Here is a 23,476-nt window from a genome sequence, read left to right on the forward strand (position 1 = left end):
CGCTTAATGCATTTCGAACCCTGCTGGGTTCTTCCTCAGAAACGCTTCTGAGGAAGAACCCAGCAGGGTTCGAAATGCATTAAGCGGTGTGGCTGCTTTTTTTACTTGGTGGACTGAGGTGTAGATCTGATCCTGAATCTGTTCCTTAGGAGTATCCGGAACTCTGTGGGCCTTTTGGATCGATGAGTATACAGTCATCTCTATCACCAGTGTTATTACATGCTTTTAATTTTCCTATGTTTGTGAGTGTATATTTTATTAAAAATTCTTTCCCCCTGAATGGGAGTCTGCACTATTGCTTCGCCTTATTCTGTTTCAGTTTAAAGCCCAGGTGAACATCAGGAAAATCCAGTAGAAGTTTCTTCAAGCTTAAGATCTGTACAATGCTTCTAATATATTGACACATTGTGAGTGTTATATAAAAAAAACCCTTTTTGATATTTTTTGAATTGGATGTTTGCACTATTGTGTGATCATTTCTTTGCAGTTCAGATTATCCATTATATGGTGGCACCCGAGAAGTTATTGCCCTTCCCATAAAGAAATAAAAGGGAAGTTACACTCCTTCATTTTGTTTTATCATATGTAATCATTTTATGACACAAATCTGCGCAATCTATACACCCAATTCCAATTACGCCACACAGTACTGCAACTTTATTCACATTTGATCATGGTGTCCATAATTCATATTACATCCCACAGTAGTATCACTTTACCTTATAAACGTTACTCCTCACAGTAGAGCCCCTTATTCACATTACATCACACTGAATTGCTCCTTATTCACATTACACCACACCCTATTGCTCTTTATTCACATTAGACGACACAGTAGTGCCATTTCTATACGCAACTCCACCTAGTAGAGCACCTTATACACATAATGCCACACATTAGTAATGCATTTATACACATAATTCCACACAGTAATGCCCCTTACACATATGAGATACATTATTAATGTCCTTATAAACATAATGCGCCTTACACATTATGACAACCTGTATTAATGCCCTTTTACACATAATGTCCCTTACACATATGCCGCACATTATTAATGCCCTTATACACATAATGACATGCATAGTGCCCCCTACACATTTGCTGCACATTATTAGTGCCCCTATACAGATAATGACACACATACAGTAGTACCCTGTTACACATATGCCGCACATTATTAATGCCCTTATACACATAATGACACACAGTGCCCCTTACAATTATGTTGCACATTATTAATGCATTTTTACATGACACACATAATGCTCCTTACACTTATTCCGAACACTACTGCACAACCAACCCACTCACATGCACACATCACTCACACTGTGACCTCTGCCTCTGCTTGGAAACAGATGTGTCCTCATAAATCCTCAATGTCCTCAATGCTAACGTCGGGCACCTTTTTTTTATGAAAATGCATCTTATTTGCATTGGTATGTGGTTAGGATGCACAAGCAGCTTCTACTGATTAAAATGATATGCAGCATGCCTATATACTGTGTGACACTGTGGCTGTATCTGCATATGAAATGCTACACACAGAATATAGGCATGCCTCATATCATTTTAATCAGCAGAAGCTGCTGATGCCCCTAGGCATATGAAATGCCCTAGGCAATTGCCTAGTTTGCCTATGCCTATGGCCGACTCTGTTGAGAGGTGCTGCAAAGAGGAATGGGCGAAACTGCCCAAAGATAGGTGTGCCAAGCTTGTGGCATCATATTCAAAAAGACTTGAGGCTGTAATTGCTGCCAAAGGTGCGTCAACAAAGTATTGAGCAAAGCTGTGAATACTTATATACATGTGATTTCTTAGTGTTTTATTTTTAATAAATTTGCAAAAATCTCAAAAACACTTTTTTCACGTTGTCATTATAGGGTATTGTGTGTAGAATTTTGAGGGAAAAAATGAATTTATTCCATTTTGGAATAAGGCTGTAACATAACAATGTGGAGAAAGTGAAGCGCTGTGAATACTTTCTGGATGAACTGTATATCATGCATATCAAGCGAATGATTACAGTGTTCGTTCAAACCAGTGCTGTGATTTCTATATTTCTCTAACGTCCTAGTGGATGCTGCGGACTCTGTCAGGACCATGGGGAATAGCGGCTCCGCAGGAGACAGGGCACAAAAGCAAGCTTTTAGGATCACATGGTGTGTACTGGCTCCTCCCCCTATGACCCTCCTCCAAGCCTCAGTTAGGTTTTTGTGCCCGGCCGAGAAGGGTGCAATCTAGGTGGCTCTCTTAAAGAGTTGCTTAGGAAAAGTTTTTAGGTTCTTTATTTTCAGTGAGTCCTGCTGGCAACAGGCTCACTGCATCGAGGGACTTAGGGGAGAGATTTTCAACTCACCTGCGTGCAGGATGGATTGGATTCTTAGGCTACTGGACATAGCTCCAGAGGGAGTCGGAACACAGGGCTCGCCCTGGGGTTCGTCCCGGAGCCGCGCCGCCGACCCCCCTTGCAGATGCTGAAGATGAAGAGGTCCGGAACCAGGCGGCAGAAGACTCTCAGTCTTCATCAGGTAGCGCACAGCACTGCAGCTGTGCGCCATTGTTGTCAGCACACTTCACACAGCGGTCACGGAGGGTGCAGGGCGCTGGGGGGGGGCGCCCTGGGCAGCAATGCATAATACCTGTATGGCGAAAAATACATCACATATAGCCCTTGAGGCTATATGGATGTATTTAACCCCTGCCAGATATCTAAAACTCCGGAGAAGATGCCCGCCGAAAAGGGGGCGGGGCCTATTCTCCTCAGCACACAGCGCCATTTTCCCTCACAGAAAGGCTGGTGGGAAGGCTCCCATGATCTCCCCTGCACTGCACTACAGAAACAGGGTTAAAACAGAGAGGGGGGGCACTGATTTGGCGATATGTATATATATTAAAATGCTATAAAAGGAACACTTATATAAAGGTTGTCCCTGGATAATTATAGCGTTTTGGTGTGTGCTGGCAAACTCTCCCTCTGTCTCCCCAAAGGGCTAGTGGGTCCTGTCCTCTATCAGAGCATTCCCTATGTGTGTGCTGTATGTCGGTACGTGTGTGTCGACATGTATGAGGAAAATATTGGTGAGGAGGCGGAGCAAATTGCCTGTAATGGTGATGTCACTCTCTAGGGAGTCGACACCGGAATGGATGGCTTATTTATGGAAATTACGTGACAATGTCAACACGCTGCAAGCCGGTTGACGACATGAGAGGGCCGGCGAACAAATTAGTATCTGTCCAGGCGTCTCAAACACCGTCAGGGGCTGTAAAATGCCCATTTACCTCAGTCGGTCGACACAGACCCAGACACGGACACTGATTTCAGTGTCGACGGTGAAGAAACAAACGTATTTTCTTTTAGGGCCACACGTTAAGGGCAATGAAGGAGGTGTTACATATTTCTGATACTCCAAGTACCACAAAAAAGGGTATTATGTGTGAGGTGAAAAAACTACCTGTAGTTTTTCCTGAATCAGATAAATTAAATGAAGTGTGTGATGATGCGTGGGTTTCCCCCGATAGAAAATTATTGGCGGTATACCCTTTCCCGCCAGAAGTTAAGGCGCGGTGGGAAACACCCCTCAGGGTGGATAAGGCGCTCACACGCTTATCAGAACAAGTGGCGGTACCATCTACGGATAGGGCCGTACTTAAGGAGCCAGCTGATAGGAGGCTGAAAAATATCCTAAAAAGTATACACACACATGCTGGTGTTATACTGCGACCAGCGATCGCCTCAGCCTGGATGTGCAGAGCTGAGGTGGCTTGGTCGGATTCCCTGACTAAAAATATTGATACCTTCGACAGGGACAGTATTTTATTGACTATAGAGCATTTAAAGGATGCATTTCTATATATGCGAGATGCGCAGAGGGATATTTGCACTCTGGCATCAAGAGTAAATGCGATGTCCATATCTGCAAGAAGATGTTTATGGACACGACAGTGGTCAGGTGATGCAGATTCCAAACGGCACAAAGATGTATTGCCGTATAAAGGGGAGGAGTTATTTGGGGTCGGTCCATGGGACCTGGTGGCCAGGGCAACTGCTGGAAAATTCACCGTTTTTTACCCTAAGTCACATCTCTGCAGAAAAAGACACCGTCTTTTCAGCCTCAGTCCTTTCGTCCCTATAAGAGTCATATCTGCCCAGGGATAGAGGAAAGGGAAGAAGACTGCAGCAGGCAGCCCATTCCCAGGAACAGAAGCCCTCCACCGCTTCTACCAAGTTCTCAGCATGACGCTGGGACCGTACAGGACCCCTGGATCCTACAAGTAGTATCCAAGGGGTACAGATTGGAATGTCGAGAGGTTTCCCCCCTCGCAGGTTCCTGTAGTCTGCTGTACCAATGTCTCCCTCCGACAGGGAGGCAGTATTGAAAACAATTCACAAGCTGTATTCCCAGCAGGTGATAATAAAATTACCCCTCCGACAACAAGGAAAGGGGTATTACTCCACACTATATGGTGGTACTGAAGGCTAGGTGAGACCTATTCTAAATCTGAAAAATTTGAACACTTGCAAGGGTTCAAATCCAGATGGAGTCACTCAGAGCAGTGATAGCAAAGAACAAGGGGACTATATGGTGTCCCGGGACATCAGGGATGCTTACCTCCATGTCCCAAAATGTGCCTTTTCTCACCAAGGGTACCTCAGGTTCGTGGTACAGAACTGTCACTATCAGTTTCAAGACGATGCCGTTGGTTTGTCCAAGGCACCCCGGGTCCTTACCAAGGTAATGACCGAAAGGAGGATTCGTCTTCAAAGAAAATGGACGACCTCCTAATAAGAACAAGGTCCAGAGAACAGTTGGAGGTCGGAGTAGCACTATCTCAAGTAGTTCTACGACAGCACGGGTGGATTCTAAATATTCCAAAACCGCAGTTGTTCCGACGTCACGTCTGCTGGTCCTAGGGATGATTCTGGACACAGTCCAGGAAAAGGTGTTTCTCCCAGAGGAGAAAGCCAGGGAGTTATCCGAGCTAATCGGGATCCTCCTAAAACCAGGAAAAGTGTCAGTGCATCATTGCACAAGAGTCCTGGTAAAAATGGTGGCTTATTACGAAGCGCTTCCATTCGGCAGATTTCACGCAAGAACTCTTCAGTGGGATCTGCTGGACAAATGGTCCGGATCGCATCTTCAGATGCATCAGCGGATAACCCTATATCCAAGGACAAGGGTGTCTCTCCTGTGGTGATTACAGAGTGCTCATCTTCTAGAGGGCCGCAGATTCGGCATTCAGGATTGGATGCTGGTGACCACGGAGGCCAGCCTGAGAGGCTGGGGAGCAGTCACACAAGGAGTGTGATCAAGTCTGGAGAATTCTCTCCACATAAATATACTGGAGCTAAGAGCAAATTTATAATGCTCTAAGCTTAGCAAGACCTCTGCTTCAAGGTCAGCCGGTATTGATCCAGTGGGATAACATCACGGCAGTCGCCCACGTAAACAGAAAGGGCGGCACAAGAAGCAGGAGGGCAGTGGCAAAACTGCAAGGATTTTTCGCTAGGCGGAAAATCATGTGATAGCACTGTCAGCAGTGTTCATTCCGGGAGTGGACGACTGGGAAGCAGACTTCCTCAGCAGGCACGACCTCCACCCGGGAGAGTGGGAACTTCATCGGGAAGTTTTCCGCATGATTGTGAACCGTTGGGAAAGATTAAAGGTGGACATGATGGCGTCCCGCCCGAACAAAAAATGGGACAGGTATTGCGCCAGGTCACGAGACCTTCAGGCGATAGCTGTGGACGTCCTGGTAACACCGTGGGTGTAACAGTTGGTGTATGTGTTCCCTCCTCTGCTTCTCATAACCAAGGTATTGAGAATTATAAGACATAGAGGAGTAAGAACTATACTCGTGGCTCCGGATTGGCCAAGAGGGACTTGGTAACCGGAACTTCAAGAGATGCTCACAGAGGACTAATGGCCTCGGGAGCTAAGAAGGGATTTGCTTTCAGCAAGTACCATGTCTGTTCCAAGAGGAACCGTGGCATCGGCCTTTAAGAAAGGACCTGCTCCAGCAGGGACCTTGTCTGTTCCAAGACTTACCGCGACTGCGTTTGACGGCATGGCGGTTTGAACGCCGGATCCTAAGGGAAAAGGCATTCCAGAAGAGGTCATACCTACCCTGGTCAAAGCCAGGAAGGAGGTGACCGCACAACGTTATCACCACATGTGGTAAAAATATGTTGCGTGGGTGAGGCCAGGAAGGCCCCACGAAAAAATTTCAACTAGGTCGATTTCTGCACTTCCTGCAAACAGGAGTGTCTATGAGCCTCAAATTGGGGTCCATTAAGGTTCAAATTTCGGCCCTATAGATTTTCTTCCAGAAAGAATTGGCTTCAGTTCCTGAAGTCCAGACGTTTGTCAAGGGAGTATTGCATATACAGCCCTTGTGTGCCTCCAGTGGCACCGTGGGATCTCAACGTAGTGTTGGGATTCCTCAAATCATATTGGTTTGAACCACTCAAATCTGTGGATTTGAAATATCTCACATGGAAAGTGACCATGCTGTTGGCCCTGGCCTCGGCCAGGCGATTGTCAAAATTGGCGGCTTTGTCTTACAAAAGCCCATATTTGATTTTCCATTCGGACAGGGCAGAACTGCGGACTCGTCCCCAGTTTCTTCCTAAGGTGGTGTCAGCGTTTCACCTGAAACAACCTATTGTGGTGCCTGCGGCTACTAGGGACTTGGAGGACTCCAAGTTGCTAGACGTTGTCAGGGCCCTGAAAATATATATATATATATATATATATATATATAATTCCAGGACGGCTGAAGTCAGAAAGTCTGACTTGCTGTTTATATTGTAGGCACCCAAAAAGCTGGGTGCTCCTGCTTCTAAGCAGACTATTGCTCGTTGGATTTGTAGTACAATTCAGCTTGCACATTCTGTGGCAGGCCTGCCACAGCCAAAATCTGTAAATGCCCATTCCACAAGGAAGGTGGGCTCATCTTGGGCGGCTGCCCGAGGGGTCTCGGCTTTACAACTTTGCCGAGCAGCTACTTGGTCAGGGGCAAACACGTTTGCAAAATTCTACAAATTTGATACCCTGGCTGAGGAGGACCTGGAGTTCTCTCATTCGGTGCTGCAGAGTCATCCGCACTCTCCCGCCCGTTTGGGAGCTTTGGTATAATCCCCATGGTCCTGACGGAGTCCCCAGCATCCACTAGGACGTTAGAGAAAATAAGATTTTACTTACCGATAAATCTATTTCTCATAGTCCGTAGTGGATGCTGGGCGCCCATCCCAAGTGCGGATTGTCTGCATTACTTGTACATAGTTATTGTTACAAAAAATCGGGTTATTATTGTTGTGAGCCATCTTTTTTAGAGGCTACTTCATTGTTATCATACTGTTAACTGGGTTCAAATCACAAGTTGTACGGTGTGATTGGTGTGGCTGGTATGAGTCTTACCCGGGATTCAAGATCCTTCCTTATTGTGTACGCTCGTCCGGGCACAGTACCTAACTGAGGCTTGGAGGAGGGTCATAGGGGGAGGAGCCAGTACACACCATGTGATCCTAAAAGCTTGCTTTTGTGCCCTGTCTCCTGCGGAGCCGCTATTCCCCATGGTCCTGACGGAGTCCCCAGCATCCACTACGGACTATGAGAAATAGATTTATCGGTAAGTAAAATCTTATTTTAATATCTGTATGAAGAAAGCCTTATTACATTTAGCCACTGGCAGTGTTGAATGTAAGTAAAGTGAGCAGTAAAATGAACATAATACGGTCAGATTTGATGAACATTCTAGTTAATTTTTACCAGCCGTATATGTTGTGTAGTATCACAGTGATACTGATGAATATGCTGTGGGTATTAAACATTACTCAGTGATGTCTCCTGCCTTGGCCGCATCCTCCGCGCTATTACTGGCAACCTATTGCTGCCAGCGACGGGCTGTTGTGTCATACACATGCGCAATGGCCCGTCTATGTATTACACTTTTACCAGGCGGGGACTCTGCAATGCCTGGCCTGGAAGGCCTTGCTGGGTCCCTTTTGCTGGCAACAGGGACCGTATCGCTATCACTTTTTAATATCTTTATTGGTGACATTGCAAATGGCATTAAAGGGAAAGTATGCCTTTTGCAGATGACACAAAGGTATGCACCAGTGTAGACACACCATGAGGGGTAAAACAAATGATTGAGGATGTAGGTAGACTAGAGGAATGGCCAAGAACGTGGCAGCTACAGTTTAATGCCAAAAAATGCTAAATCATGCACTTGGGTCTCAAAAACCCAAAGGCTAATAATATAGTATTAATGGCACTATACTGGAAGCTACTGAGGAGGAAAGGGATCTAGGAGTCACTATTTCAGATGACTTAAAGACAGGTAAGCAATGTAACAAAGCAATGAGGAAGGCTAGTCAGATGCTTGGCTGCATTGGGAGAGAAATCAGCAGCAGAAAGAAAGAAGTAATAATGCCACTATATAGGTCATTGGTACGGCCTCATCGTGAATACTGTGTTCAGTTCTGGAGGCCATATCTTCAGAAGGATATAAATACATTAGGGACTGTACAAAGAAGGGCAACTAAAATGGTGCATGGCCTAAATCACAAAACATACCCAGAAAGACTAAAAAATATCAATATGTATAGCTTGGAGCAGAGAAGGGAAAGGGGAGACATGATAGAAACATTCAAATATATCAAGGGTTTTAACAAAGTCCAGGAGAGAAGCATTCTACAAATGAAGAGAAGTATAACACAAGGACATACACAAACTGGAGGGAGGTAGGTTCAGGGGGAAATTTGAGGACAAATTACTTCACAGAAAGGGTTGTGGACAAGTGGAATAGCCTCCCACCAGAGTTGGTAGAGGCTAAGACAGTAAAGAAAATGTAAACATGCATGGGATATCCTTACAAAGAAATAAGGATCAAATTAGGTTTGAGGTAAAAATATGATAAAAAAAGGGGGGCAGACTAGATGGGCCAAGTGGTTCTTATCTGCCGTCAAATTCTATCACCAGGGTCCTCAGTGTTAGCAAATTGGACAAGAAAAATACAGAATAATACGTTATACAGCTATTTATGCCTTAGATTATACATACTTTATTTAGTCTGTTTTATGTTTAAAAAAAAATTAAGTCCAAAATGTATTATGCTTTCATATTAGCTTCTAGCTAGCAATTATCAAGTACATACTATAAAAAGTTAGGTTGCTATGGGCAATTTCTTCACTTGATACATCTCCCCCCAGATTCCAAACAAATGGAAATGCCCGACACTATTGAAACAATCCACTTGTGGATAAATTATCACACTTCCTCATGTAACATCATCATTCTCCACCTCATATCACATCTTCTTCACAACTATTCATCTTGCACTTGTATTTCCTCTCACCTTTCTCAAACCCACACATTTCTCCTCACCTTTCTCTATTTCCACTAATTTCTCCTCACCTTAACCTAGAATTTGATGGCAGATAAGAACCACTTGGCGCATCTAGCCCATGTACACGCACACACTCACACAGTAGGGTTCATGTCAGGAACCAATGAAACTACCAGTAGATTTTTGGATTGTGGGTGGAAAGTGGAGTACCCGGAGGAAACCCACACAAATAGAGGAAGAATATACAAGCTCCACACAAAGCCATTATGAGAATCAAACGGAGACCTCAGTGCAGTGAAGCTGTAATGGTTAGAATTACACCATCCTTTCTCCACACCATCTCATTTCATGGTCACCTCAACCTTCTCCACCTACAACTTCATTATCTTGTCTATCCCATTTATTTAACGCCCATTATTAACCTCTTCATTCTCTGCATTCATTTAATTTCACTTCACCTTTCTCCAAACACACTCATTTCATCTCACCATTCTTTATATCTGCTCATTTCACCTCATGCTCCTTCACTCCCCCTCATTTTACTTCACGCTCCTCCTAGGGCTGAATTAAGGGCCACATGGGCCAAAAATATATACTGGGAAGGGGAGGAGCTGTGACCAGTGCTTTGTAGTTGGGCGCCCCTACACTATCAGCCCAAAGTCTCCTTAAATACATGAAAATAGAAAAGATATAATTTTGAGAGAAATCCAGACCCTCCAACATGACCCCTTCCATCAGGCGCAAAATGCTCTGCTCCTGGGCTACCCTCATAATTTCTGATTGCCATCACCTGTGTTTGAAATAGTTCAGAAAGATGTTTTAATACAGGTGACTGTAATAATAAATTAAGAGGGAAGTCCAGGAGCAGAGCATTTTATAGCCGTTGGTCATGTTTGAGGCCCTGGAAAACTATAAACACAATACTTTTTTTTTAATACTTATGATTTTCGGCCGATACAGCTACACAGGTGGTCATCATCATGTAATCATAATGATGGGCCTATTTTTATGTGGAGGCCTGGAGCTGTAGCTCCATTCAGCCCATTGTTAATATGGCCCTGGCTCCTCCATTCCCCCTCATTTTACTTCATGCTCCTCCACTCTCACTCATTTTGCCTGATCCTTCTCCACACCTGATTATTTTACCCCATCCTTCTCCATATCCACTAATTTCACCTCATCTTTCTCTACGTCTGCTGATTTCACATCATCCTTCTCCATACCGGCTCATGTCACCTCATCCTTCTCCATACTCGCTCATTTCACCTCCTCCTTCTCCACACCAGCTCATTTCACCTACTCCTTCTCCACACCCACTCATTTCACCTTATCAGTCTCCACACCCGCTCATTTCACCTCATCCTTCTCCATACTTGCTCATTTCACCTCATCCTTCTCCATACTTGCTCATTTCACCTCATCCTTCTCCATACCCAATCATTCACCTTATCACTCTCCACACCCCTCATTTCACCATATCACTCTCCACACCCTCTCATTTCACTTCATCCTTCTCCATACTCTCTCATTTCACCTCATCCTTCTCCATACATGATCATTCACCTTATCACTCTCCACACCTGCTCATTTCACCTTATCACTCTCCAAACCCGCTGATTTTACCTCATCCTTCTCCATACTCGCTCATTTCTCCTCATCCTTCTCCATACCCACTCATTTTATTTTAACCTTTGTTCAGTTTGCTTCGTCTGCTTATTTCGCCTAATCTTTCTTTCCATCGGCTTATTTCCACATATAATTTTCACCTATGTACAGACACTAGGTAACCTATTGGTTAGCGATTGTGCTGCTACACAGCTCAGACACGGATCACAACTTTTCATCCTGCTAGAGTTAATTGTAAGCTACTATAGTGCCACCACTCTGTGTCCCGGGTTGAGGAAGCCACTATTGGAGGATGTTGTATTGTGTGGTGGAATTGGGTGACAGATGCCCCCCCGATCTCCCAGTGGACTTCCCCCTGAGATAGGTTCCCGTAAGGGCTTGTATTAAGTAGGTAGACAGGAGACAAATGATTGATAAAACATTTCCCAGGAAGGATTAACTAACTTCTTGATGGCAAATAACCATTGTAACAAACACACAGCATTGTACTGTACGTAAGGTTATGCTAAATGAGTGACCAATCATTAACCGAACGTTATCCGTGCCACTGGGCCAGTTTGATATGCCCAATTGTTAATGTCCAAGAGTCCCTTTGTTGTCACACCATCTCTGAGTACATCTCGTCCTCTCTAGCTACTTGTAGAACCATTACAATTATTTTAAGACTTACTAGAGAGCGGAGAGGGTAGAGTTCTCCTGCAGGGCATTAGATAGCTCACACACACCCTCATCTCCGATGGCATTTTCCTGCAAACTGATCAGATTAGGAATACAGAATTAGACTGATTTCGTACATTTGTTATACAATGCCAAAGATGCGGCAAGTTTTTAAGTATTCTGTTGATATCATATATATGTAATTATACTTCTATACAAAGAGCTAAGATCACAGAGCACCAAGCCATTCCACTGTAACAACGCTGTTGTGCTTGACAACATATAAATTCAGCGCGCACTTACTCTAAACAACGTAGACACTGGTTTACCCGCAGAGCACCTGCAAGGGAGCGGGCTGATCCCACAAGCAGCAAATTCCACTGGAGACTGAAAGAGAGATGGCAAGGCCAAGATGTCAATGATTAGTATTCATAGCTCAGTATCGAGCATCCAACAAGAGGTCAGGTCCTCCAGCTGCTGTGGAACTACATATCCCAATAGGAATTTCAACAGTTTTAGCATGCCTTAATAGCAAAACTGTCACAGAGCATGCTGGGATGTGTAGTTCATAGCACCTGTATGGCCACATGTTGGATATCCCTGCAATATGTATTAAGCCTGGAGAGGTGATAAAGCAGTGATAAGTGGAAGGTGATTACGCACCAGCCAATCACCTCCTGTCAATTTACATATTGGAGCTGATTGGCTGGTGCGTTATCACCTTGCACTTATCACTGCTTTATCACTTCTTCAGGCTTAATATACATCTGCCCCATTGTCTCATACTGGGATAAAGTATCGTTGATTTGGGAATAAGGAAAAATTGACGTGTTACTGGCATAGGGCATGTTTTGGTGATTGTATTATTGTCCACATACAGTAGATTATTTAAGAAGACTTGTTGTCTGTTAAGTTGTTTTTTTGTGTTATACCCAGAAATAAAGTTTAGTAACTATTATCCCGTTATTCTTCTTTACAATGTCACAGAGACAGGAGCGACATTTCTACTTGAATTGCCTAGAACTCTCTCATTTGCATGGAATGCCTTTGGCATCAGACATTGCTAAAATGAAAGAAGAGGATGGAAATGTAAACTGTTAAATAAGAAAAGCAAGCTTTTAGACAATAAATGGTTAATACAGTATATAATGCCTTTTCTAAGTAATTTGGTCACATCTGTGTATGATGTATCCATGACATCATTGAAATATAGAATTGACTCAAGGGGCGGGATGTAATGAAATCCGAGGGGGCCATGCGGGATAACGGACAAACTCTGACTTTTTTTTTTTTAAAGGGGGCAATAATTTACAAGGCTAAACCATGCCTTGTAAATTATTGCCCATTTAAAAAAGGTCCGAGTTCGGCCGGCATCCTACACAGCCGCCAAACTTGGACTTCATTACATCCCGGCCAATATTTCTCTTCCTGGCAAAATACTTGATATTAAATATAGGTAATGTTTACTTATCTTTACATCAGAAAAGTGTTCAGTTAATGGATTTACTGAAAGGTGGGAACCTACTGTAGAGACTCCAGGCTCCGGTTCTCTCTCAGCGCTTCCGCGAGAGCCTCCACCCCGTCGTCGTGTAGCAGATTTGCAGTCAGGCTGTAGGCAGAGGGATAGATGCACTGTTGTATGTGTGTGCAGTATAGGCCTAATGATTACACAGTTCATAGTTGACATCACACGGCAATCATTAGACATACATATCTTTGGCACATCATTACAGAGGCTTACGTACTCCAAGTGTGCCAGAGTGGTGTATTTCGGGAGTGACTGTGCCAGAGCCTGGGCACCCTCAATGCTGATGGAATTCTCTCGTAGGCTGGAGTGCAAGAAAGAAAACAGGAGCATGTAGGAAAGCAGAACCGCATCACACGCTCTGCAAACTGGACAATAAAGGACAAGGGGGGTCATTCCGAGTTGATCGCTAGCGGCCGATGTTCGCTGCGTAGCGATCATTTTAAAAAATGGCAAAACCACGCATGCATATGGGGCGCAATGCGATTGGAGATCGCAAGGATATTGACAGGAAGTGGGAGTTTATAGGTGTCAACTGATCGTTTTCTGGGAGTGTTTGGAAAAACGCAGGCGTGTCCAGGCGTATGCAGGGCGGGTATCTGACGTCAATTCCGGGACCTTCATCGCAGCAATCATCGCACAGAATAAGTAACTACAGGGCTGGTCTTGTTTTGCACAAACTGTTTTTGTGCCGCACAGCTGCACAGGCGTTCGCACACTTGCAAAGCGAAAATACACTCCCCTGTGGGCGGCGACTATGCGTTTGCACGGCTGCTAAAAGTAGCTAGCGAGTGATCAACTCGGAATGACCCCAACGGTGGAGAACTATAAGGCCTAACAAACCATATCTAGCCCTCCCACCGTGACCACATCCCTGATGCTTGTACATTGGTTAGGCACCAGCTCTGGAGATAACTTTCTCAATGTACCTGGTGACATTTCAGCTCTACGGCTACTTGTGTTACATTCATAGATGACCGAATCAGAACTACAAACAATGGGGGCAACCAGAAAGAGCTTTCCATTATTGGGGCAGTTCTAGATGTAGCACACATTTGTATTATCGGAAGGCAGGCATAGGACATTACTCTTGCACGTGATACAGCTTTCACAAAGTGCTTACCCTCCAAGTAACTGAGATTATACAAATATGTTTTAATTAAAACACAGTTATAAACATCGATAATCACATTCAGAAAAGTTAAAAACACTCACATAAGGTTTTTCAGGCTGTGATTCTTACTCAAGCCATAGGTCAAGCATTTCAGTCCATGGTTGCTGATGGAATTACTCTGCAGACTGAACACACTATTTCAGTAAGTATAAACTGCTTAGAAGAAACGGTATCTGGATAATAGGTCGATAGTTAAAAGATCAACATGGTCAAAAGGTTGATCCATAACCATAACAAAAGACTAGAGACCTCCAGTACAGGAATGAGATCCACTATACAAAACTAAACATAATGCTAGCTAATATGTAGCAAGCAGTGGAATCCTCTTTTGTATTGTCAGTGTCTAGGAAAGAAGCAGGTCCAATTGCCTAGGGCTAAATTAAACATGGAAATCTGTAAGTACAAGACTGCAGGTTTACAGACATAATTAAACTCATAATGTCATATTATTAGTTAAACACCCGTTCTTTGTAGACACATTTAGTGATATGGGTAGTACAGTACCAGACGAGAAAACGTAATTAATAAAATAACTCCTGCTGTAAGTTACTGTCACAAAAATCACAAAAACTCACTAGATATTGGATAAACTAAAGATACTCGCTGCTTGTCAAAAAACTGGTTAATATAAATTATAGTAGTCCTTGATGTAGTCACTACTCATCCCAACAAGACCTGGAAATTCTGCTCATTAGACCAGGACCTGTACTCAGATAGTGGCCAATCCAAGAAGACCTGCTGATAACTACGATTTATCACAAGTCCTGCTTATTGACACTATTCAACCCAACAAGACCTGCTGATAACTATGACTTATTATAAGTCCTGCTTATTTTCACTACTGAACCCAACAAAACATGCTGATAACTACGATTTATCAGAAGTCCTGCTTATTGTCACTACTCAACCCAACAAGACCTGCTGATAACTATGACTTATTATAAGTCCTGCTTATTGTCTCTACTCAGCCAACAAGACCTGCTGATAACTATGACTTATTATAAGTCCTACTTATTGTCCCTACTCAGCCCAACAAGACCTGCTGATAACTATGACTTATTATAAGTCCTACTTATTGTCCCTACTCAGCCCAACAAGACCTGCTGATAACTACGATATCACAAGTCCTGCTTATTGTCTCTACTCAACCCAACAAGACCTGCTGATATCTATGACTTATTATAAGTCCTGCTTATTTTCACTACTGAACCCAACAAAACATGCTGATAACTACGATTTATCAGAAGTCCTGCTTATTGTCACTACTCAACCCAACAAGACCTGCTGATAACTACGATATCACAAGTCCTGCTTATTGTCTCTACTCAACCCAACAAGACCTGCTGATAACTATGACTTATCACAAGTCCTGCTTATTGTCCCTACTCAACCCAACAAGACCTGCTGATAATTACGACTTATCACAAGTCCTGCTTATTGTCCCTACTCAGACCAACAAGACCTGCTGATAACTATGACTTATCACAAGGCCTGCTTATTGTCTCTACTCAGCCCAACAAGACCTGCTGATAACTACGACTTATCACAAGTCCTGCTTATTGTCTCTACTCAACCCAACAAGACCTGCTGATAACTACAACTTATCACAAATCCTACTTATTGTCGCTACTCAGACCATCAAGACCTGCTGATAACTACAACTTATCACAAGTCCTGCTTATTGTCCCTACTCAGACCAACAAGACCTGCTGATAACTACAACTTATCACAAGTCCTGCTTATTGTCCCTACTCAGACCAACAAGACCTGCTGATAACTACAACTTATCACAACAAGACCAGCTTATTGTCAATACTCAACGCCACAAGACCTGCTGTCCCAACTCAACCCAACAAGACGTACTAATAACTACGACTTATCACAAAAAGTCTTTCTTATTGTCACTATTCGACCCAACAAGAACTGGGAATACTGCTCAATAGTCCAAGACCGGTAGACAGGGAACTGTCAATACAACAAGACCTGAAATCGTTATTCCCCAGTTTGTAGAATATAATTTCCTACGAGACGTGCAGATCTCTACCGTTACTATACTTGTAATGATGGACAGATGGACATGAGGACCAAAACTTAGTGCTCTTACATCATTATTAGGCCATAAAAAGAACCCCAACTGAGCTACAATTATATAAGGTACACTAGCTCACCCACTTTAGAGATAACTTTTTAAAGATCTCTGGAAAGATCTGTTAAAAATCTTCTGCATTTACCCCTAATATTACCAACACCTCTGTAGTGCATTTACCCACTTGGAATGGGACTTACTCGAGGGTGCTTAAACTTGAATTTGTGATGAGTGCTTCAGCTAGGGCTGCAGCTCCTAAGTCCCCCAGACTATTGCTTGATAACCTGCAACACAAAAGTAAGTCAAAGCAAATGGAAATGTATAAGTACAAATAACAGTAACATCAATGAAAAGGGCTTAAAGCTTAGATAGAGATTTTAAAAGCAGAGGGCAGACATCCTCTGATCTTGCATCCTGGGAACTAGTACATAGATAGATGTATATAGAACTTACCACAGGTCCTGTAGTACTTGGTTCTCTTTCAGACTCGCTGCCAGGCTCTTTGTTCCCTCCACCCCAATGCTGTTCTTCTTGAGGCTGTCGGGTAATATAGTAGTTGAGTCTTTTTAGCACACAGTCCAGAGTTATAGATCTGGGTGACCGGTAGACAAGTTGGCTCCCCAAAGTTTTGTGTGCGTGTGTGTGTGAACACTAAACTGCTCTTCGTGAGCCCAGCCAGTAGTGAAAGGTTCAGCTTGCTGGAGCTCTGTTACTACAAATGGGAGCACCAACTACAAAGTCACTGAATGAGTCTTCCACTCAGTAGACAGTAGCATAGGGGTCTATTTATTAAGCCTTGGAGAGAGATAGGCTGATCCCATAAGTCAGGAGGCCCCTGACTGCACACTGTCCAGTCTTGTGAAGGATCTGGCCCTAATCATGTTACACTGGAGGCTCAGCCTCGGATGTCAGGGCTGCAACTGGTTACTTTACTGCCTGGTCCTTTCCACCTGTGGAAGGTCCTCTGACCATGATGCTCCTAAGTGCCTTCACCAGCAAGCACTAACTGAGCCCCACTATTTCCCGAGGCCTATCCCGTCTATGGGAGTACCGCACCCACTCCCGGATCATGTCCCTCTGGGTTTCCTCCTGGGCAGGCTTCTTATTGAGTACACTATAACTGCCACAATTGCCACCATGTCTAAATCTGTGTTGTTACTCAACCCTACAGTAGGTTAAGCCTATATACTGGTTGTGATATCAGCAAATATGGGCACCTTACTGTCTAGGCCTTTACAAGGGCAGTAATACAGATGGAAAATGCCTGAGCTTAATACTGATCCTGCGTACACAGCTGTACACAAGTCTGAATAAGTTCCATATTTTATCCTCCAGAATCCTCTTAAGTAGGTTGCTCATGACTGAAGTCAGGTCTTGTGTGTTGTGTAGGATTGGCACCTGTATGGGGTGATATTTGTTGAAAAGACGTCAGTTTTCGACTTTTTAAGGTCGAATCAGGATTTGACCTATTCAATCACTGCAGTTTTTATTCGACAAGTTGTGGAATTCGACTTGTCAAATAGTACGTGAATCGGCGGTATAGCTGCCGATTCACGTACTTTTGAGTTAAACGGGGCCAAATTCGAGAGGATTTGGCCCCGTTTCCAACCATCTCAGTCAGACATAAAAAAATGTCGGACAGAGATGTGGGACCCAGAGGAGGAGAGAGGGGAGAGCCGCAGGGAGACGGGGGAAATCCGCGGACATACAGGGGAGAGAAGCGCTACAGCACAGTGCTGCAGCAGGATGTCTCACAGCCGCACCGCTCACGGCAGCGTCCACCCGGCTCCAGCAAGTGAGGTCGCGCTTGCTGGAGCCGGGTGGGCACTGCCGTCAGGTCAGGCGGCTGCGAGACATCCTTCTGCAGCGCTGCTCTCCTCCGTCTGCCCGCAGCTGTCCCCGCTGGTCTCCCCCCTCTCCTCCCTCTCCGGTCCCTCATCTCAATTCGACTTTTTTAAAGTCGAATTGAGATGAGATTGAATAGGGGTTGTCGGATCCATTCCGACAAATGCATGTCGGAATGGATCCGACCCTAATTGAATATACCCCATATACTGTAGGCACCAGTTAGAAATATAGGGACTAATTCAGACCTGATTGCAGCAGCAAATTTGTTAGCTAATGGGCAAAACCATGTGCACTGCAGGGGGCAGATATAACATGTGCAGAGAGAGTTAGATTTGGGTGGGGTGTGTTAAAAGTTAAAACTAAAAATCTAAATTGCAGTGTAAAAATAAAGCAGCCAGTATTTACCCTGCACAGAAACAATATAACCCACCCAAATCTAACTCTCTCTGCACGTTACATCTATTTATTATTGTAACTGAGTATAACTTGTTACTTATTTGCATGTTTTCATTATTGTAACTTAGATAAATAAATGCTTATCTTTTTTGATATGTCCTGTGTCAGTCTTCATATTTAACACATTGTATCCCAGAACCTGGTCGATTGAGTTTTTAAACCGACAGTAACACCACATCTGCTTTCTGACAATTTCTGAGTTAGTCCATAACTATAGGAGATATAGGGGGACATTTACTAAGCAGTGATGAGTGGAGAAGTGAGCCAGTGGAGAAGTTGCCCATGGCAACCAATCAGCACTGAAGTAACATCTATAATTTGCATGCTATAAAATAATACAGAGCTGCTGATTGGTTGATGGGACCACTTCTCCACTTGCTCACTTCTCTGCTCTTATCACTGCTTAGTAAATATCCCTCATAATGTAGGTCTATCAGCTTTAGTTTAGAACTTTAGTTCCTTTAGTGCACATGGGCAGGGCTGGCAACAGAAATCTTGGGGCCCCATACGGTGATATCTCTAGGGCCCATTCAGATTATATATATATATATATATATATATATATATATATATTTATTAAAGTGCAACGGAATTTATATTATATATACATGTGTGTGTGTGTATATATATATATATATATATATATATATATATATATATATATGTATTTATATATATCCTTCCTTCCACACACTCCACAGTCTGTTTCTCCCCAATGCCTCCATGCTGCATTCCCAGCTCCCCCACCCCATCCTAAAGCCCTGTATCCCCTCACCAATTCACTATATAGACTTCCCGGTATCCAGACCCGACTACCGCACTGCAGGAACCATGCGGCCCTCACACCCCACCAGAAGAGGCCGGCGTAGGGCACAGGAATCCTGGCCTGCTGCCATGTCCTGCAACTGCCTGCAACAGAGCTGGACCTAGAAGAGTGAGCGCATCCTGTGAGAGGATCCTGTCACTCTGAGGCTGCACACACACCACCTACAGCTCGCTGCCCTATTTGGACAAGATGGCTCACATCCCTGCCAGGCACTAAACAGCATATACTTGGTGTCATCCATAATCTTGCTGTAACCAAACCCTCTCCTGATACTGAAGAGTAAAAGTAAAAGGTGCACAATAGTTTGGTCACAACCAATTTCCAGCCATTTAGGGACTAGTTGCTGACACACTGTACAGTACTGTATGAGAATATTGTCAGGAACACCCTGCTGCTGAGACTGTACATTGCTTATGTGTCATACTGTCCCAGAGGATATTGGAATACCGCAATCCCCATCATGTCAGGTGTACAGTACATCATCTTAAAATAAGCGTCGTTTTTATTTAAAATGTGTCTTTTCAGTAAATATTATCTTCCAAAGCCTAGAGCATTAGAATAGGGTGTAAGAATACTGTGAAGTTGTTCAGTACGGAAAAATAGAGAAATGTGCAGTGAGAAAATGTCCAGACCTTGGAATGTCCTTATAAAAAGCAGGAACAATGCGACTCCCAAATTCTGCTGGCGTCTGTCATTCTGATGATACCGTACCCCATGTGTCTTTGGGACTGACACTTTTTGGATGGAAGTGTTTGCTCTTATGCAGGATGTTATAGGTCTCATCCTAAGCCCAGACCTCTCTTTAGCCCTTTGATATTGGTATCCCACCATTGTTCCCAGTTCTGCCCGTTATGTCCTTGGTCGCCCTGTAATTTCTGCAAGGGCGACTATAGCTCAGCGCTGAAAATCTCCCTCCCACCCTCCATGTGTGAATGTTATTTCCAAAACTCAATTTAATTTTGAGGTGGAGACTAGAGAGGTTCCTTACTCTACAACCTCTCTTCTCTACCATTATGAAGTGGTTCCCATGGTACGTATATGTCACAAAGGGTGAGGGTGCCCCCCACCCCTCCCCCACCCCGCTCATTTTAGTCCGCAGAGCACCTCCACTCCTTTCAATTTAAATAAACCCTCAATGGTAGATTCAGATGCTTGGTCTATACAATTAGAATTTCTAGTTTGTCTTTTGAGGTCGGGATGACCTATCGCTCTTGTTCCCCTTGTGTTTTTGCTTTCTCCCTTTTTGTTGTCCCTTGCAGTTGTTTTTTCTGTACCCCATAACTTAATTTTGCCTATACTACATGAAAATTTAATTTACGGAAAAAAAGGGCCAGTCAGTAACTATGCAGCAGTAATGCAGAGACTCTCTAGACCAGTGTTTTACAACCACTGTGCCGTGGCACTCTAGTGTGCCCTGAGCAGTCTCCAGGTATGCCGCCATAGAAGCAGAGCCAGGCCCGTCAGTGTTTTGCTGCTACTGAGGCCCTGGAACGATCAATACTGGTGGGTTTAGTGGTTGCAGAGCCAGTTCTAATTTTGGGCACGGACATTGTTGGGGTCTTCTGGCTTTCTCAGATGTGACTCAGGCGTTACCTATGGAGAAGCTGCAACATGACATCCTAGGACATGTAACTGCACCATGCATATCCATTATATTTGTGTGTGCCTTGGCAATATTTAAATCATGTTTATTGTGCCGCGAGTTGTAAAAGGTTGAAAATTTCTGCTCTAGACCTACGAGTATAATAGGATGTAAAAAAACATCTTTAATGCCTTTTATGTATATTTCTGTAGCCAGCTTAATGAGTTCTGTACCGATAGGGACGCAGAGACACCATTCAGCAACTTCTGTCCAGATTTATATAATTAAAGCATTGTAGAGGACAGTTCCTACCAGATGAAGGTCATGATTGCACACACTAAATATAGATGAGGAGTGGGAGTCTCAGGATGGAAGAATCTCATCTCTATTGTATCCACTTAGTGCACTTATGGTCACACACTTTACCCAGCAGCAGAGAACACTGAACAGGATATTACATATACTGCAGTGTAGCAGATGTGCTGTTCATATGTATAGGGTTCTGTATAAGGTTTTCTCCCTAGTGATTTTAGTCAAGTGTAGCATATAGGCCCTTGCTACTTACATCTTAGCTGTATTATGTTTTGAGAATTGTGGTGCTCTTTGTTACCGGTACTCTATTTTTGTTATTTATTTACTGTAATGCTAAGGTTTTGGCTCTCTGTACTGTCCTTTTTACGGCGTTGCGAAACACTTGTGGCACCCTATAAATAAAATGTAATAATAATAATAATAGGCCCTTTAACAAGAAACCAGCTGTAGCGTTGCCAAGATTTGCATCAGTCCCTGGTTGTTGAACATACTGAAAAACCTTTTATAAGAACCTTCAAGAAATAATATTCCTTTCTCTTACAAGTACACAGAGTAGAGTAGACCATACCTCCCAACTGTCCTGATTTTGGCGGGACAGTCCCGTTTTTCACGGTCTGTCCCGATGTCCCACCCGCGGGCTGTAGTGTCCCATGGGTGGGGGGGGGGGGGGCAGTTGGGAGTTCCCTCCCTGTCACTCGCTGCCCTGAGCAGAGCAGCTGTGTATAGATGCTGCGCGCATGCGCACAGCGTCTATTCACGGCAGAGAGGGACAGGGGGCATGACCAGCAGCTCTCACAGCGCTGTTCATGCCCCCATAATGATGAAAACGGGGGCGTGGCTTGCGATAGCGGCACTTGCCGCGAGACCACGCCCCTTTCCGGTAGGCCACACCCCCTAAAATCGGGGGGCCCTCCACTGAAATTAAAGTTGGGAGGTATGGTAGACACTATCTGCCACTGAGGGGTATATTTACTAAAATGGGAGTTCTATTTAAGATGGGATGTTGCCCATAGCAACCAATCAGATTCCAGGTATTATCTTCTAGAAGGTGCTAAATAAATGAGAAGTAAAATCTGATTGGTTGCTATGGGCAACATCCCATTTTCTCTAACGCCCTAGTGGATGCTGGGGACTCCGAAAGGACCAGGGGGATAGCGGCTCCGCAGGAGACTGGGCACAAAGTAAAAGCTTTAGGACTAGCTGGTGTGCACTGGCTCCTCCCCCTTTGACCCTCCTCCAAGCCTCAGTTAAGATTTTGTGCCCGAACGAGAAGGGTGCAGGCTAGGTGGCTCTCCTGAGCTGCTTAGAGTAAAAGTTTAAATAGGTTTTTTTATTTTCAGTGAGACCTGCTGGCAACAGGCTCACTGCATCGAGGGACTAAGGGGAGAAGAAGCGAACTCACCTGCGTGCAGAGTGGATTGGGCTTCTTAGGCTACTGGAGATTAGCTCCAGAGGGACGATCACAGGCCCAGCCATGGATGGGTCCCGGAGCCGCGCCGCCGGCCCCCTTACAGAGCCAGAAGAGTGAAGAGGTCCGGAAAATCGGCGGCAGAAGACGTCCTGTCTTCAATAAGGTAGCGCACAGCACCGCAGCTGTGCGCCATTGCTCTCAGCACACTTCACACTCCGGTCACTGAGGGTGCAGGGTGCTGGGGGGGGGCGCCCTGGGACGCAATGAAAATACCTTAAATGGCTAAAAATACATCACATATAGCTCCTGGGCTATATGGATGTATTTAACCCCTGCCAGTTTTCCACAAAAAAACGGGAGAAAGGCCGCCGAAAAAGGGGCGGAGCCTATCTCCTCAGCACACAAGCGCCATTTTTTCCTCACAGCTCCGTTGGAGGAAGGCTCCCTGACTCTCCCCTGCAGTCCTGCACTACAGAAACAGGGTAAAACAAGAGAGGGGGGGGCACTAAATTGGCATATTAATATATACAGCAGCTATATTAGGGAAAAACACTTATATAAGGTTATCCCTGTATATATATAGCGCTCTGGTGTGTGCTGGCAAACTCTCCCT

General features: G+C 44.3%; 1 protein-coding gene across 2 annotated transcripts in view; it reads right to left on the reverse strand.

The window, feature by feature from the left end:
* NLRC3 (NLR family CARD domain containing 3) overlaps positions 1 to 23,476 on the reverse strand; it is a 78,073-nt gene that overhangs the window by 3,438 nt on the left and 51,159 nt on the right. For both annotated transcript variants that reach the window (XM_063934790.1, XM_063934789.1), the window contains 7 exons: positions 16,882 to 16,965; positions 16,629 to 16,712; positions 14,384 to 14,467; positions 13,389 to 13,472; positions 13,169 to 13,252; positions 11,947 to 12,030; positions 11,657 to 11,740 (listed from right to left, as the gene is read on the reverse strand). In XM_063934790.1, coding sequence (XP_063790860.1) covers positions 11,657 to 11,740; positions 11,947 to 12,030; positions 13,169 to 13,252; positions 13,389 to 13,472; positions 14,384 to 14,467; positions 16,629 to 16,712; positions 16,882 to 16,965 — 588 coding nt within the window. The remainder of the gene's footprint in view (positions 1 to 11,656; positions 11,741 to 11,946; positions 12,031 to 13,168; positions 13,253 to 13,388; positions 13,473 to 14,383; positions 14,468 to 16,628; positions 16,713 to 16,881; positions 16,966 to 23,476) is intronic.

Source organism: Pseudophryne corroboree, chromosome 7 (genome assembly GCF_028390025.1).
Source record: "Pseudophryne corroboree isolate aPseCor3 chromosome 7, aPseCor3.hap2, whole genome shotgun sequence".
NCBI classification, from domain to species: domain Eukaryota; kingdom Metazoa; phylum Chordata; class Amphibia; order Anura; family Myobatrachidae; genus Pseudophryne; species Pseudophryne corroboree.